This window comes from Stigmatopora nigra, chromosome 3 (assembly GCF_051989575.1).
Source record: "Stigmatopora nigra isolate UIUO_SnigA chromosome 3, RoL_Snig_1.1, whole genome shotgun sequence".
Taxonomy (NCBI): domain Eukaryota; kingdom Metazoa; phylum Chordata; class Actinopteri; order Syngnathiformes; family Syngnathidae; genus Stigmatopora; species Stigmatopora nigra.
This window is the reverse complement of record NC_135510.1, coordinates 59,783-77,500: the sequence shown is the minus strand read 5'-3', so window position 1 is coordinate 77,500 and position 17,718 is coordinate 59,783. Positions and strand designations below refer to the sequence as shown.

The 17,718-nt window shown below is 40.8% G+C and overlaps 1 protein-coding gene across 1 annotated transcript in view; it reads right to left on the bottom strand.

The window, feature by feature from the left end:
- Window positions 1-17,718, bottom strand: part of LOC144194256 (SH3 and multiple ankyrin repeat domains protein 2-like) — a 95,166-nt gene that overhangs the window by 59,402 nt on the left and 18,046 nt on the right. The window contains exons 5-7 of the mRNA XM_077713185.1: window positions 11,111-11,192; window positions 4,880-4,962; window positions 2,256-2,380 (exon numbers count right to left, since the gene is read on the bottom strand). Coding sequence (XP_077569311.1) covers window positions 2,256-2,380; window positions 4,880-4,962; window positions 11,111-11,192 — 290 coding nt within the window. The remainder of the gene's footprint in view (window positions 1-2,255; window positions 2,381-4,879; window positions 4,963-11,110; window positions 11,193-17,718) is intronic.

Sequence of the window (17,718 nt, the reverse complement as noted above, 5' to 3'; positions counted from 1 at the left end):
AACTACTCGTTCTACCAGGCCGCCTGTTTAACCATACATTTAATATTCAAATTAATGGGCACTTTTGCCTGCTGAAAATAAGATATATACAGGAGTCAGATGCCAAAACCTGTGTTTCTATCATAAAAGTATTTCAGCACACAATGAAACTCCCATTTTCTTTGTTGTCTCAGTTTATCCTCAAATCTTTCAGAACACAAAAACGAACACAAAACCGGACTACCTGGACAAAACTCACGCCGGCCCGAGGAGAACATGCAAACTCCACACAGCTCGGCAAACCTTTGAAGCCATAACGCCCCCTGCAAAGGCGATGCGGTAACCACTCAGCCGATGGGCTACCTGCTAGCTAATAGCATTAACAAATAGCAACCACGTTATATAGTTCTATCTTTTAGCACCTACATAGCATCATCAATCATGTTCAGAATAGAAATCATCAACTATATATGAGCTTGAGTGTATATACATAGAAACATTTGTGTCTAATATCTCACTTAAAGACAATGTGCAAACAAGGAGCACAAAAAGAAAGCTGCCAGCAAGCTTTATGAAGGCTCATCCTGTATTTCCCCCCCCCCACCCCCCTTTTACCACGGCTTCCTTTTGAACAACAGCTTGTGCAAACTTACAGGTAACAAGAAGAGTAATTGGACGATTCGCCGAAAGACGTTTCGCCGACGGACGTTTTGCCGACGGACGTTTTGCCGATGGACAGTTCGCCGATGGACAGTTCTCCGAATGGATGTTTCGCCGAAAGGACAGTTTGCCGAAAAAATTAAAGTGTTTAATTTATTATTTTATTAAACAAATAAAAGTGGGGATGTTTCCCATTGTGTTGTTTTTAATGCCAAGGTTGAAAAACATACACACGATCCGGAGGCAGGGCGAGCGCGCAAATCCCGTTTTGGCGAAACGTCCGTTCGGCAAAACGTCCATTTGGCGAACCGTCCGTCGGCGAACCGTCCGTCGGCAAAACGTCAGTCGGCAAAACGTCAGTCGGCAAAACGTCCGCCGGCAAAACGTCCGCCGGCAAAACGTCTTTCGGCAAATTGTCCGGTCACGAACAAGAAGTCCAACCAAACAGTGACTATAAATTATCCTATACTATCGGTCAGGGGTGGCCAAGTCCGACCACCCCTCCCCCCTTCCGGTCTGTTTTCCATATCTCCCTTCTCTATCACACCTAAATTAAATGATCAACTCATCAGCAAGCTGTTCAGAAGCTTCATACTGAACACCATTATTTGATTCAAGTATGTTGGTGGATGGAGACAAGGGGCTCACGAGGACCGGACTTGGCCACCCCTGCTATTGGCTTTTTATTTGTATTTATTTGACAGACCATCTTAAAAAACTAAATTGGCAGCCGAGACACATCCCCATTATTTATCAATTCACCAGTTCACACCCGGAACGTGTTCCCAGCCAACCACAGAGCATAACTCATTTACTCTCACAGCTAATTTTGGTGTGTTAAATTAGCTTCACTTTCATGTTTTCTAGGATTGGGTAGAAACTTGAGTAGACTACATAGAGAAAACGCATAAAAGCTTGGAAAAAACACAGTCACCACACAGGAAAGCCAAATGAACCTTCAATGTTACAACTCAAGCATCGTCCTGACTAGTAAACCACAGCACTACTAAAACAACAACGAAACAAAATAATGCTGAGCTTAACCACAAACTAATTCTACCACATAGTTTTAGTATTCTCTAAAAGCTTTTCTTTAGTTAATGAGCCGCAGGTGCAAGCAAAAGTGGCTGAAGTACAACACATTGCAGTTCACACAAAACCAGAAGAATGTGACTGATGTCAAGGATATTTTACGATTATAGATAATACTTATAGTATAATTTAGACTATAAAGCACACAGAATGATAAGGTCAAACGTACATGAAGGAGTTAATTTTCGTACATCAGGCTCAACTGTTCATGAGGCACATTTGTGCTTCAATGTAGTGCATTTTTAATTTGTTTGGTATCTTTTATTATAGTAATTACTGTTTTGTTTATTATTGGCAGTTTTTTTGTGTGACTTTGATGAATGATTAATGTGTTTCTTGAGCAATGGACATAATAACTGGCGAAGAATAACCACTAAGACATGACAGATGATGTATTGAACACTACATGAATAAAATATTTGCATTATTCTGTTGAATGCAATGCTCATCCCATCTCACGGTATAAATCCAGGAGACGCAAACCAACTGTAAACCAATCAAAATTGTGGTTTTGTAGCTCTTACCTCAATGAGGAAGTCCCCCGTCCTGAGTCCCGCCTGCCATGCCACACCCCCCTCATCCACTGATTCCAGATATTGCAGAGCAGGGAAAGCTGGGGTGGGTGTAAACTCCTCAATGGGTGTATCCGCTTGCATAAACACATACCAAAAGGCAGATACAAGGATGAATACCAGAACAAACAAAATATTTTAGTTATTTACAGCATATGAAATTAAAAATAGTGTTGCAGAACTGTTCTACACCAAGGCACCAGATTCATGCTAGTAAATCAACACCTCTGTAATCACCTCTGTTATCTTTCTGAATGTAATTAAGTCTACATTCAAACTGCAATTCAATCTCTAAAACTAAATTCATTGTTTCGAATTTTATTCCAGTAAACAGGATTTCTCTTAAATCATGATGCCAGAACCTTAAATCATGGTTACAATCAGATTTGTAACTAATAAATGCAGGGCAGCTTAGTTGAAGAGTGGTTAGAAGATCGACCTCATAGTTTTCAGGTCAATGGTTTCATCCCAGGTCAGCCCCTTCCAGTGTGAAGTATGGATGATCTTCCCGGGTTTGCATGGGTTTTCTTTGGGTACTCCATTTTCCTCCCACATTCCAAAAAACATGCAGCAAAGGCTGTTGAACACTCTGAATGGCCCCAATATATGAGTGTGAGCGTGAATGTTTGTCCCTCTCTTTGTGGCCTGCGATTAGCTGGCCACCAATTCCGGGTGTCCCGAGGTCAGCGGGGATAGATTCCAGCACCCTAGTGAGTTTAAGTGGCACAGAAAATGAATGAATAAATGCAGTGTACTTGAAGACTCAGTGATGTTGCCAGGGAATCTTAGGGTGCCAAGCAATAAAAACCTAGGAAGCCCATCCCATCCATGCACACCACAATTTTCTATTATCACACGTGAATACACAATAAATAAGTAAACAATGTGGAAGGCCACATAAAAAATAAGGTTGGATGAGAATTTATACAAAAAAATTTAAGACAAAAACATTTCATACTCTAAATGAGTAACATTAAATAAAATGAACGTACACATTTGAAATGACACTTAACTTTTCACACTACTGTCTATGGGTTGCTACTGCGGTGTCATTTAAAATTAGCCAATGCCTCTTCTTCTTTTAGTGGAGTACATTTTGGCAGCCCTCAGGAGACCCTTTTTTGCCAGGCGCCCCAAGTGAGTGCCTGGCTTGCCTGACCATGAGACTTCTGCAAAGGTTGAAATCATTTAAGTCGACCAAAATTACAATTATTTATCTTCCATACCAAGCATCATCATAAGTGTTTCTCTAGCCTATCACGGCCGAAAAGGCTAAAGGCAGAGAATACCCAAGAACTGCATCAATCGTAGGGCACACAGAGACAAACGGCCATTCCCACTCACAATCATATCACCAACAGCAGGAATTGAGCCCGTGCCTGCCCACACCCATGTCAAGCGAGTGAACCACTAGACCATCAGGTGGTACACTTTTGCGTGAATTAATATAATTTATGTGTACTTAACACCACCAAAGTAGTTTATTTTTTCAGTTTTACTTCCATTGACCTGCTGTTAATGCGGTTTATTATGTGTTCTGTCCCTTATTTTTCTAATACATGGTTGCACCAATTGCTTGCTCTCAGGGAGGTCACACAATGGTGACACCTATAAATTTACTATTCTACCAGAAGACACAAAACTCATAAGCATGTACCTATAAATTTACTATTCTACCAGAAGACACAAAACCCACAAGCATGTACAAGTGTTGCGTGATTGGGATATGTATATTTTGCTGTCCGTCTGTGATGGTGTCAGTGAAATAAGGCCAAAGCAGCAAAAAAAAAAAAGATAGAAGCAAAGCAGGATGTAAGCCTGCATGACAGCTCAAGCATGAATGTATGTATGTTTGTGTATGTGTGTTCAAACCCTTACAGGATAAACTCTGCTGGGTCAGTTCCCCAGGGTGATGGCAGCGTGTGTTAGAATTAATGGAACATTTGTCTTGTTTATCAAGCCAAAACTCTTTTTCCTCTTGTTCATCTCTACCCCATTTCTGTATTGGAGAGCCTTCAAGATGGGAGCAGGAAATACTAAATTTAGCTCTTGGAATAATCACAGCTTAGACCAGTCACTCTATATGGTATTGACATACATCGTTGCTTATGTCATGGTGAGGATTTTAAAAGAAAGAAATTCAGCAGTCCAAAGTATCTATAGTTACAGCATATTTCAAGGCTTTGTGTAATATCTAACAGCATGGAGAGTGTGCTCACATCACAGATAATTGATGCTGAGGACAAGTCATTTGATGGCTATCCTGCAATGTGCTTTTAACTCAACTTTGAAAAGGAAATTAATTGCAAAATGTTGCAAAAAAAACTGATGGGAAGGCTCCTCTTTGCAAATTTTAAGCGTGTGTCTGCAAGCTGAATCACAAATAAAGTTCCTTTTAAAATACAAAATGGTGAACTGCCCCTCCATTTATTCCCAAACCTAAATAAGATGAGTCAAAAAGTAGGCTGTGTCGTCATCTGAGCGAGTGTTCAACTCTGACTGTTATCATGACTGGGCGATTTGAAGCAAATGCAAAAAAAAATACTAAAATCTATTCAGGGAAGTGTGGGAATTACCTTTTGCCCCTCGCAGTACGAATCCGAATCCCTCATTCTCCTTCTTCTGGAGCACCACCGTCTTCTCATCCACCACACAGTCACTGTGGAGAAGATGCCGAGCAGAGCGGCCGTTAGCACAGCCCATCATTCGCAGCATGGCCACGGACGCCCTCGCCGAATGGAGGTTCATGCTGGAGGAGAGCTCGTCCAGCCGTAACAAGGCAACCCCAACCCCACCATACCCCAGCGGGCTCTGTGTATATCACACGGAATGACAGTGGCCACGGCGACTCGGCAAAAGCACCCCCAGGAAAGACACGAGACCAGAAAAAAAGGGTGGGGGCTAAGATGACGTGCCTGCCTCCTTCCCTTCCTCTGCTTTTGCCGGTTCTCCTAAGGAGTCGTTGCTGCCTCTTGTGTGCTGCTAGCTCAGCAAGGGTTCCTGCCGGCAATGTAGGACTGTAAGCTCCAGCGGGGACAAAATTAGTTTGCGCACAAGCTTTTCGGCTGGAGGACGGGCTGGATGTGGATGGAACGCTAACGTGAATAGGTGTCATCCACGAGCTGCGTGCTTGTTAGTGCATACCTGTCAACCTCGAACCATTTGTGATCTTACCAAATTTTGTTTTCGCCCTTACATATATGTATAAATACATGGAAAATCTTACCACTTTACTTTTTTGTAAAAAATCACGAACAACAAGTAGAAAATGCCAGAAACAGCTGATCAAATGAAAGTAAACATAAACAAGGGAACAGGAAACGGAAATCACATGGTGAAAGTGTTACAAAACGAAATGTTTATCATGATCTTTTTTTTTTAGCCAATCAGAGGCGCCGGTACATATATCACTTGGCAGACATGCGTTTCCGGGAAGAAACAATGGCGGATGGTGAAAAATGGCTAGAAAGTGCCTTAATTTATTTTTTTTTCTCAAAATCACCGTTTAGCGTACCATTTTCATGTGTACAGCGTACCAATATAAAAATGGGCTTTCAGTTGTACCAATTACGGCGAGAACGTACCAGTTGACAGGTATGTTAGTGCGCGCGTGAGGATAGATATGTGACGCTCATTGACAACTGTCTGAGCTTAACTCATCTCATCTCATTTTCCAAACCACTTTATCCTCATTATGGTTGCGGGGGGTGCTGGAGCTTATCCCAGCTGACTCTGCGCCAGAGGCAGAGGACACCCTGAATCGGTGCCCAGCCGATGGCAGGGCACAAGGAGACGGACAACCATGCACTGTCACACCCATACCTAAGGGCAATTTAGAGTGTTCAATCAGCCTAGCATGCATGTTTATGGAATGTGGGAGGTAACCGGAGTATCCGGAGGAAACCCACATAGGCCCCGGGAGAACATGCAAACTCCACACAGGTGGACGTGACCTGGATTTGAACTCAGGACCCCAGAGCTGCTTGGCCGACGCACTAATCACTCTTTCCACCGGGCCGTTTGAGCTTAACTCAGTGAGCAAAATCGTTAATTGATTTCAATAAATCCTAAATGTCTGCGAGTTTTATCCACTACCATTTATTGTGCCATTATCTTTGTTACATACTAATCAATCCTAATAACAGGTTCACTCATGTTAAATAAAGCATTGATCATACTCCCATTTTTCATATATGAACATTGACACTGTGCTCGAACATAGAAAATAAAATGTACTTAAATGATTAGATTAAAATTTAGTAGACAAAATGTGGAACACAGTGAAAGTCAATGGTTTGATTTCTTTGGTCTGGACAAAAACATACATTTGGTATAGATTTCTTTGATATGGTTCCTTTTCATATTTAAAATTTTGCAAGCGACCCAGGATTTGACAACAAACCTACGTATGTGCAAACATCTTTAAATCACTGGAGCTTAATGCTCATATTGATATGTCCATTCAACTATAAGCGTTTGCTGGACATTTGGAAAATCAGAGGGTGTTGATGCAGCGTAATTTTTATGTGTAAATATCTAGGAGACATTCTGTCTTCTCATCACTCAATAGTCGACCTACTACTAACATACCTGTCAACTTTTATACGTTTTTTTACCATTTCAAATCATGTACGCCGTACACCGACTTTTGTACGGAGAAAAAATAAAATGAAAAAAATCGACAATATTTCTGAAAACCGATCTCAACAAGACCGTTTTGGCTAAAATCCAGATAGTCTCGTAAACTGGTAGCCAACGTTGCTACTGTCATCGATCGTTACTATTGTCACGGTATACCAGCAAAAATTATCCTCAATCGTATGTATTTTTTTAGCGGTGCGTAGGGCAGTATCGATAAAGGATGACATACGCATGCGTGGATATACATAGAGTAAATATCGTGGAAGCAAGCATGGAGGAGCCACCTAGTAAGAAACGAGTTAGCGCGAATAAACATGCGTCGTACGGTGTTTGTACGTTTTTTGGGGGGTTTGTACGGGGAATCATAATCATTTATAAGGGCAGTTATTGGCAGAGGTTGACAGGTATGTACTAACCAAAAAAGTACATTTCCCAAAATGCCTGTGTTTATGAGAGTCTGTAAATAGGTAGGTGATTTTAGCCTTGGTTTGAACCACACCTTTCACACAAAAACCGTATCGCACCACAATCCACTTGGAAGAGAACCAAAACATCCTCTCAAGATCTACATTTTATTCGCACCAGAGTTCGCTGGTTTGTATATACACTCGCCCAAAAGAAGCGCTTCACCGACCTTTTAGGTGTTATGACTAAACTGGACCAAACAGGGCATGTGTTGTTAATACACCTTAAAATTTGACCCAAAATTAGAAAAAAAAGTAATAAAAATTTGCAAAAAAATATACACGCATGTTGGAATCTATGATATATAACATTCTATGAATGCGGCCTGGTGGCTGAGTGGTTAGCGCTTTGGCCTCACAGTTTCCATGTTCTACTCGGGCCTGCATGGGTTTCTTCCGGGTACTTTGGTTTCCTCCCACATTCCAACATCATGCATGGTAGGCTGGTTGGATACTCTATATTGCCCCTAAGTATGAGTGTGAGCATGCTTGGTTCTATGCCTCGCGCCCTGCAATTGGCTAGCCACCAATTCAGGGTGTCCCTCGCCTTGTGCCTGAAGTCAGCCAGGCTAGGCTCCAGCATTCTCCGTGACTCTTGTGAGGATAGAGCGGTTCAGAAAATGAATGAACAGGCTATGAACTTAATTTATTTTACAAATATAAAGGGGCTTAAAAAGATTAAACCAGAGAATTATTTTATCAAAAATATAAAACTGAGCGACCGAATGAGAAAGAGAGAGAGAGAGAGAGAGAGAGAGAGAGAGAGAGAGAGAGAGAGAGAGAGAGAGAGAGAGAGAGAGAGAGAGGGAGAGAGAGAAGGGGATGATGGGGGAGGGAGAGAGAGTTGCAATCCTAGCAACGGTTCCCTTAGCAACACAATCTGTCTGGAGAGGAGGAAGGAGGCCCACACTGTTGACACACTGGAGGTTATCTCACAGCATTCTCTTACACGCAACTGCATTCGCATAAACATTCATCCACCCAAATTGGACAGCTTCATTAGGTCAATGCTTGTCAGCATACACCAATAGCCTGATAATTTATTGACAGTGGAATATTTGTCAACAAGTGATGCAATGGGATTGGGTGAATGGTAGGGTTAAAGAAATGGGACTCGAGATGAAGCACATGTTGGCTTACACGCTGTGCGGATAAAGTTTATAGAGTTTATCCTGGGGAGCATCCAGAATCAGTGTTGTTCACCAAGCGGTTAGAATGTATGACCATGAATAGGGGGATGTTTAGCAAGGAAATAATTAACTTGCTATAATTCATTGTGAATGGGGATTACTAATATTGAATGTTTTTAATGCTTTTATTGGCATTATAAAAGTATGAGATTCAACATCTAAACCAAAAATCATCTGCAAAAATGCATTCTTTTTATACATCCAAAAACCTTTTTAATAGGCCCCCAGTCACAACAGCATCATCAGCACTTAATCCAATAGTTGATGATACATTCGTAATAAAATAACATCTGGCTGCCCTCCCTGCCTACATTTCTCTCAGCATGCAGCCCCATGCAGGCAACTCAGGCTGATCATAAGTGCACTTCTCTGATGTCAAGGGCAAAAGAAGCGGAAACACCACAAGAATGTCCACAAAACAGTTATACATTTATCAGTCCTGATATTTTACCCAAATATTTACAGTTAGAAGTGTAAAGATGAATTCATTTGATCCGGTAATTGGCCAGAAATGTGTGAGATCTGAATATCAGTCTTTGAAGTTCTTCATTGGGGGCAAAAAATAACAACAATGAATGGCCCGAATCTACAGCTATAAATGTACTAATCTAGCCGCTTTATCTGTAAACGTGGTGAAATTAGCTCTATAAACAAAAAAAGCATGAAAGTAGCCACCGGTAGTGGCAGTGTGGATCAATATACACTTACATTTTAGAAGGAGGGGAAAAGTCTAACAGCTTAATCAAAGCAGTCAACTACGTCAAATAATAGAATAACAATAAGCAAAAAGCCAGTACAACTGCAGTGTTATTTTAAAACTAAAAGGATCATTAAACAACAAACTCAATAGAATATATGGCAAGTGATGAATCAAGTAAAATATTAACTGAAGAAACAATGGCCATTAAACATAAACTTTGAATGTAATTTTAAATCTGCAGTCTGCAATGCATGTTGTGAGGCACGAGTTTCTATAGTACTTACATAATGGTACAGTATGTTGGAGGACAAAAAGTAGGAAATCTATAGTGATCACCTCACCTAAATTTGAAGGTTTAGAACAGGGGTGGACAAACCGGTCCTCGGGGGTCGTTGTGGGTGGAGATTTTTGTTCCAACTGATCCAGCACAGACAATCTCAAACAAGGAGATTTCTGCAGTAAACAAGAAGCACCTGATCCACCGATCGCACTTGTAGGATACCAGATTGGTGAAAAGGTGTCCTCTTTATAGGTTGGAATGAAAATCCGCACCCACTGTGGCCCATTATGGAATAGTTTGCTCACCCGTGGTTTAGAAATCTAGACAAAAGTAGTGATGAAGAAAGGACGCTTCTTGAAGCAATTGAGCTATCATGGTGAATTATTTGTTCAATGGTGCCATCAAGTGGTCTTGAAGCCCCAGTGATATGTTAATATAATAAAATATCAGAGCTGCCAACCTCCGTCGACCCCATTTCTGGATTACCCTTGCTTGTCCCATTTCTGGGGTATGAATGTGATTCACGCAAAATCGCTATAACGTAAAAAAAAAAATAAGCGTAGGACAATTTAAATCAAGCTGTTATCATCATGTTTCTACATTACCGTATTTTCACGACTATAAGGCGCACTTAAAAGTCTTACATTTTCTCCAAAATAGACAGAGCGCCTTATAATCCAGTGCGCTTTATATATGGACCAATACCAAAATTGTTATCAGCTTAAAATAAAATAAATCAGCCGATAGGGTACACCATCCTCTACAGCTCTCACAACTACTGCAAGTAGCCCCTGACTCTACTATTTTCCCCATAGAAAAAGTACCGCACAGTGACTGCCGGGATATATAGTTTTTTTGTCAATACACCCAGTGTGAAGGCAAGCACACTAATTTGGTGCTCGCATCATTTTGGCTGGATTTACCAAAATAACTCCTGCCACGAGCTACTAGCTAGCTACCATTTGCGAATGTATGCTTTTTAGCCCCCGCTCTGCAATGGGGAGGCGGCGGTGGCTCCGGTAATGCTTCTTCCACAGAACGTTTAGGAGAAATTTTAAACCATAATTCAAAATCCAAGGCTCACCATTCAAGTGGTAATGTGCTCAATGGGAAATTCATTCGCAACAAAACAGGAGAAGGCAAGATCTTATACTCCTCGGCCCTTTATAATGTGTGTTGCGTCCTTTTTTTCCCGGGTGAAATTCTTCTTCTTTGGTGCTGAGTGCCAACAAATAAGAAGCGGGGGGCCCTGACGTCCTCTATTTTTCATCGCCCGTTTTTCGGTTGCGATTTTGACATTTTTATGAACTTTTTTTATACTTAGAAAATCCACGATGTACTGAAGCCGCGAGAGTTGAAGCCGCGAAGCGGTGCTTGCTCTTTCCTGGCGAGTGTAGACTTAATCAATATATATGTCAATTCTATTGATCTGTGACAAAATGTAGGCAAACTACTATATAGGAATAGATGGAACTTTTGAAGAATAAAAAATAAATGTAATGTTACAAGATGGAGCCTGTGTAGGGGCTTACCTGGCGGCGTCAAAACTGTCATAGGAGCCCACAGTGTAGTGTCTAAACAGTTTCCGTCTGTCAGCACGGTCCGCTCTGGAATCTGGCACACCATAACAATGAAAGCACCGTTAAGGTTGCTATTACATTAAGATCAGTAAAATCAGTCAGCTTCTGAGGCAATTTAATTTAAGCTTTCTAAAAAGACACACATTATTATTTACAAAAGCACATCGTTTTCATTATCAACTGCCTTGTATCAATTGTTGCTCCTCTATTGTGTTTTGTCATCTGAACATCAAGAGCTGAGTTTGCTAACTGGGAGGAACCTTGGTTAAAAATCTGTGTCCTTCTGTTTGTCTATATGACTGTATGTCTGTTTGTTTGTTTGTCAGTTTCTCTGTTTGTCTGTTTCTCTTTCTGTCTGTCTCTCTCTCTCCCTCTCTCTCGCTCTGTCTCTCTTTCTTTTTCCCTTAACTTTGCTTATTCAGTCATTACATTGCCCAGATTTTTGCTAATATTTTCCATCAAACCAGCTGTCACACTTTCAGAGTAATAACATCCCCCTGAGCCGACTTACACACATCTTATCATCTTTGCAGGAATATTTTCCTCCTAACTCAGTGCCCTCAATGTCAGATTGGAAATGGAATGGGGTGTGAAGGAGACCATCAAAGAATAGCGAAACAGCAATAAAAAACTAAAAACTAAAGAGAAGTGGTAAATACAGTAATCCCTCGTATATAACGGATAAAGCAGACCAGAAATGACCCCAAGAATCATAATATTATTACTACATATCATACTACATTTCTGCGTCTATACAAAAACAAAAAAGTACACAAGTACAATTATCAAAAAGTGAATTTATTTAATATTACAGTTATAGGCAAATGAAAAGACTTTGCCAATAACTGTAATATTAATAAAAATTATAATGTTGACGGGCCGTCGGGGCCTTCAACGCCTTCTCTGCTGGCTTAAGAAATATCTGAATCACAGACTGATGTTAATTATATTTTCTCCATCAATGCTTATTAAATTAATCCAAATTGTCTGTAAGCTTCCTTTCATTCCTTTGGCCACTGGTTGCACTGCTTCCAGATATGTGTTTTCATATTGAAGCATTTAACCAATCACATTTCAGCCATTATTTGTTGCCAGGGTCAGAAATCTGCCTCAAGGCCTTCACAATCAGTTCAGCAGGCTCTGCTGCATTAAACAAGCGTCAATATGACTGTTGCTTTCACCAATCAGAATTCGATTTGGTGACACCAAGGCCATTTCGCAGACACATACGTAATCGCTTTCACCATCTATATATATATATATATATATATATATATATATATATATATATATATATATATATATATATATATATATATATATATATATATATATATATATATATATATATATATATATATATATATATATATATATATATATATATATATATATATATATATATATATATATATATATATATATATATATATATATATATATATATATATCCGCAAAATGGTTATTTAATTATATATTTATTCATGTATTTATTTATTAACTTCTTACCTATTTATTTCTAAAATGCCTCTCCTATTTCTGCACCCTCACCCTCTTGCTACGGTGACAACAACATTTCCCAGGATGATTAAAGTTATCCAATCCAATCCGATTTCTCATTTTATGAACCACTTTTATCATCATTATGGTTGCGGGGGATGCTGGAGCCTATCCCAGCCAACTCCAGGCAAGAGGCGGAGGACACCCTGAATAGGTGGCCAGCCGATCGCAGGGCACAAGAAGACGGACAATCAGGCACACTAACACCCATACCTAGGGGCAATTTAGAGTTTCCAATGAGCCTACCGTGCATATTTTTGGAAAGTGGGAGGGAACCTCAGTACCCAGAGGAAACCCATGCAGGCCCGGGGAGAACATGCAAACTCCACACAGGTGGACATGACCTGGATTTGAACGCATGACCCAATAGCTGTGAGGCTGACGCGCTAACCACTTGCCACACTGGGCCGCCCCTCAGGCAGTGCTTGCAGGATATTTCTGTAATTGAAAAAGAAATCAAGCTGATAGCAACCCCTTCTAGGCCACGGACGGCTCCGCCTAGATATTCTGTCCATAAAAGTTACAAAGCGGATTGGGGAGATAGGGCAGCCCTAGTCCAACTTCCACTGGAAACCGGTCCAACTTGCTACTGGCTCCACGGACCAGACTCTGACACTGGAACGGACGCCGCGTATCATGGCTTCTAAAACCCCATACTCCCGGAGTACCCCCCACAAGATTCTCCGGGGGACACGGTAGAACGCCTTCTCCAGGTATACACAAATACATGTAGACAGGTTGGGCGAAAACTCCTTTCCTGGGGAGGCTGAGGAGTGCTATTCCCCTATAATTGGAACACACCCTCGCAAGTCGAGGTCAGAAGCGCCTCATCCCTACTATACACTGTATTGGCGGTGCACTGCTTCCCCTTCTGAGACATTGGATGGTGGACAAATATTTTCTTGAAGCCACCCAGAACTCGTTCTCCATGGCCTCACTGAATTCCTCCCATGCCCGGGTTATTTCCTGAGAGACGACCACAGCCACGTGCCGCTAGGCCTATCAGCTGCCTCCAAAGTCCCAAGGGTCAAAAGGGCCTGGTAGGACTCCTTTTTTCAGCGTGATAGCATCCCTTACGGCCGGTCTCCACCAGCACGTTCTGGAATTGCCGCCAGGACAGGCACTGAAAATATTGTTCCGCAATGCATTGAAGACGATAAACTAGACCTTTCTGAAAAAGCGTGTGCTTTTAATTTTTTATTCTATTGCATGCAATGATAGTGGCCCGAGCACCTTGTGGCAACAGCTCCGGCCTTCCACCTCGGCAATAAAAGCGCAGAACATGGTCCACTCGGACTCAATGACCCCCACCTCTTCCTAGACATGAGAGAAGCTCTGTCGGGGGTAGGATTTGAAACTCCTTCGTTCCCAGGCGTTCCCAGCAGTCCTTCACGAAATGTTTGGGTCTGGCGGGCCACACAGGCATATGCCCCCACTATCGGAGCCAACTCACCACCAGGAGGTGACACCTTTGCCCTGACGTAACGCAGAACCTGTGCGAGCTGTGCAGCATTACTCGTCAGTCGTTTTATGCACCATTACAGAGACAAACAGTACTTTTTTAAATTTCGCTTCTGATCTCTTCCTCCATCACTTCAGTAATAGCAGTGATCGGGTCGTTTTGTACTTTGCCCGACGTGCCACTAAACACTTTATTAGTGGACAGCTGGTAATGTAAATCCGTGTTCTTCTCAGCAATGAGAGAAAGAAGTTCCACATAATTTGAAAGTTCCTGCTTGCCCAAAAAAATTATGTCTATCAAAAATTTTAAGATTTACGTATTTTTCTTTACCTTTTCGTTCTAGCGCTCCATTTCCCTGCGCACTTGCTCGTTGAATTGTAACTCCAATCGGGGTTCTCCAAAAGTTTTGGAGAGCATCGTTGCTTGTAAGTGTCCGGCAGAGCTTTGGTGTCTCGTTGCTGCTTTAGATAAACAAGTCAAATTTGCAAACCTAGTGCAGTGTTCTCGTTACCTCTGCGTCCTGCGTCTGATACGCACAGCTTTTCTTCCAGACGCACAATTTCAAGTAATGTGCTTTTTTCGGACGCAAAGAAATTTTTATCAAAAAAAAAACCAAAACACATATATCCGATAGCAAACCAATTTATTCCACATAATCTTTGCGAAATAATTCTCGCGAGACTAGCAGACACTAGCAGACGAAGGAGAGAAAGCGATAGCAAGAGTTTCGTAATAGTGTAAGAAAGATAAAAAATGTTTCAGAAAAAGCAAAACAGTCTGGATAGTTATTTCGCAGTTAAAAATACAACTAGTAAGAAAAGAACTGCAGAAGATTCGATCGATGATCATGAAGCAAAACGGGGGCGGCAAGGAAAAATATGCACATTTCAAAAGACTTTTGGCTGCAAAGAGAGGAGGATCTACGAGCTGAAAGACTAGTACAATGATAAATAAACCCTAACCCTAAACTATATAATAAATAAATTAAATCTGAATGTTTATATATCGTTGTTTATGTTTTATTTGCATCCGTAGTATGTTGGGACTCGTGACAAGTTTCCTGGGACGCACAGTTTTCAGACAAGCGAATCCCTGGGACTCGCAGTGTGCCAATTGTAAAATTATCACTGCTAGTGTTGCTCCAAACACTTTGTCAATCGGTGGCAAATAACAAGCACTCCCAGCCATACAATTTGCAGTGTTCCTCGGGGCATTCGGACGATTCACCGAAATAGGTTTTGTCAACGGACGTTTGGCCGGAGGACAGTTCGCCGAGGGGGCGTTTGGCCGAACGGATAGTTAGCCTAACGGATAGTTGCCCCTCCCCCGGTCGTGTGTGTACATTTTTTTTCAACCTTGGCCCGTGGGCCATATACGGCCCGTTACATAACATTCATTTAAGAATAACAAGGGCATTCTGACCAGAAGAAATAGTAGAAAATAGTAGCAATCCTCCAGAAAAATAATAAATAGTTCCTAAAATAATGGGAAATTATTTAAAATTAAACTAGAAGTAAAAGTGTGCTCCATGGCATGGTATTGTTCTCTAAGCCCCCCTGGTCTGTCAAAGGCACTTAGAATTTCACATAAGTCTTGTAGTGTTGTTTTTTCTGAGTGTCAGGCACGTAGCTCCAAGCAAATGGTTACAACTTTATACGCAAGTATAAAATAAAAAATATAATACATTGGCAGCACATACGTACTTGTCTTTAGATATATGTCCAGTGGGGTGCAGTACGGCATCACAAAAACTAATACTTAAAAAACATATGATTTGATATTTTCTAAGATTAAAGAAGGCTGTGTTATGGAGCCTAGTTCTATAACTGTTGATTTTGAAAAGGCTGTAGTATAAAAAAGCATTTTCCAAACTCCCACACATCTGGGAATCTTCTAAGTTTGTATTGTATTATTTGTAATATTTGTAAATAGTTAGAATTGTATTTTTAAAGTTTGTACATAATTTGTAAGTTTTTTACTGCTTTAATAAAAACACCATCTGTGAATTTGCTTTGTCTTTTTGATGAAATCATTTTTAGAATGGCAGCTTATTGATAACGTGTTTAATATTAAAAAGCAAGTAAAATGATTATCTTTGTACTAGCTCTTGACTAAGTCATTTGAACCATGTCTATTTATTCCCAAATGACCCATTATTAAACTTGCATCCAGAGGATGGTACTCTTTTCCTGACGGATTTTGTGTCAGTTGACTGATATAGTCCTATTCATGTTGTCGTCTGACGGTAAGCATTGTTCAGTGAATTTGTTTTGTGATCCATTTGTCACGCAAATACAATAATCATTTTGGTGAGCCTTGCCAATGCTTTTTTTTATACTACAGCATTTTTTCAAAATCAACAGTTATAGAACTAGGCTCCATAACACGACCTTCTTTAATCTTAGAAAATATCAGATCATATGTTCTTTGAGTTTTAGATTTTGTGATGCAGTATTGCCCCTCGCTGGACATATTTCTAAATACAAGTACGTACGTGCTGCCAATGAATTATATATTTTTTATTTTATCCTGGCAATTAAAGTTGTAGCCATTTGCTTGGAGCTACGTGCCTTACACTCAGAAAAAAACAACTTATGTCAAATTCTAAGTGCCTTGGACAGACCAGGGGGCTTAGAGAACAATACCATGCTATGGAGCACACTTTTACTTCTAGTTTGATTTTAAATAATTTCCCAATATTTTAGGAAATATATACATTTCTTCTTGAGTATGATTTCTACTATTTTCTACTATTTCTTCTGTTCTGAATGATTCTGTTATTCCTAAATGAATGTTATCTGTAATGGCCCAAGGTTGAAAAAACATGTACACAGGGCCGGGGGCGGGGCGAGCGTGCAAATCTCGTTTCGGCGCAAAGTCCGGTCGGCTGGTTATCCGGTCGAGTAACTATCTGTTTGGCTAACTATCTGTTCCGCCAAACGCCCCCTCGGTGAACTGTCCTTTGGCCAAATGTCCGTCGGCGAAACCTATTTCGGCGAATCGTCCGGTCACGCTAGCCAATCATAGTTGGTGAAAGAGATGACGTATCTCTACGCCTGCGAGAAGGCAATGACGTATCCCTACGCTTGCGAGACGGCATTGTGGTATTGCCAACTCGAAATCTGATTGGTTAAAGCAACAGTCTTATCGACGCTTGTTTAATGCAGCAGAGCCTGCAGAACTGATTGTGAAGGCCTAGAGGTAGATTTTTGACCCTGGCAACAAATAATCGCTGAAATGTGATTGGTTAAATGCTTCAATATGAAAACACATCTGGAAGCAGTGCAACCAGGGGGAAAGCAATGGAAGAAGCTAACGGACAATTTGGAATTATTTAATAAGTATTGATGGACTTGACTTAATATCATAAATGATTCAGATATTTCTTAGACCAGCTGTGACAGGTAGTAATAAGGCAAAATTATAATAATACCAGACTTAACCCAACAAACACATTAGTGATGTCATGAATGAAAGAGTGAAACAGTAGAACAAAGGAAGATGGAAATGTTCATGGGACTTGAAAATAGGCAAAAGA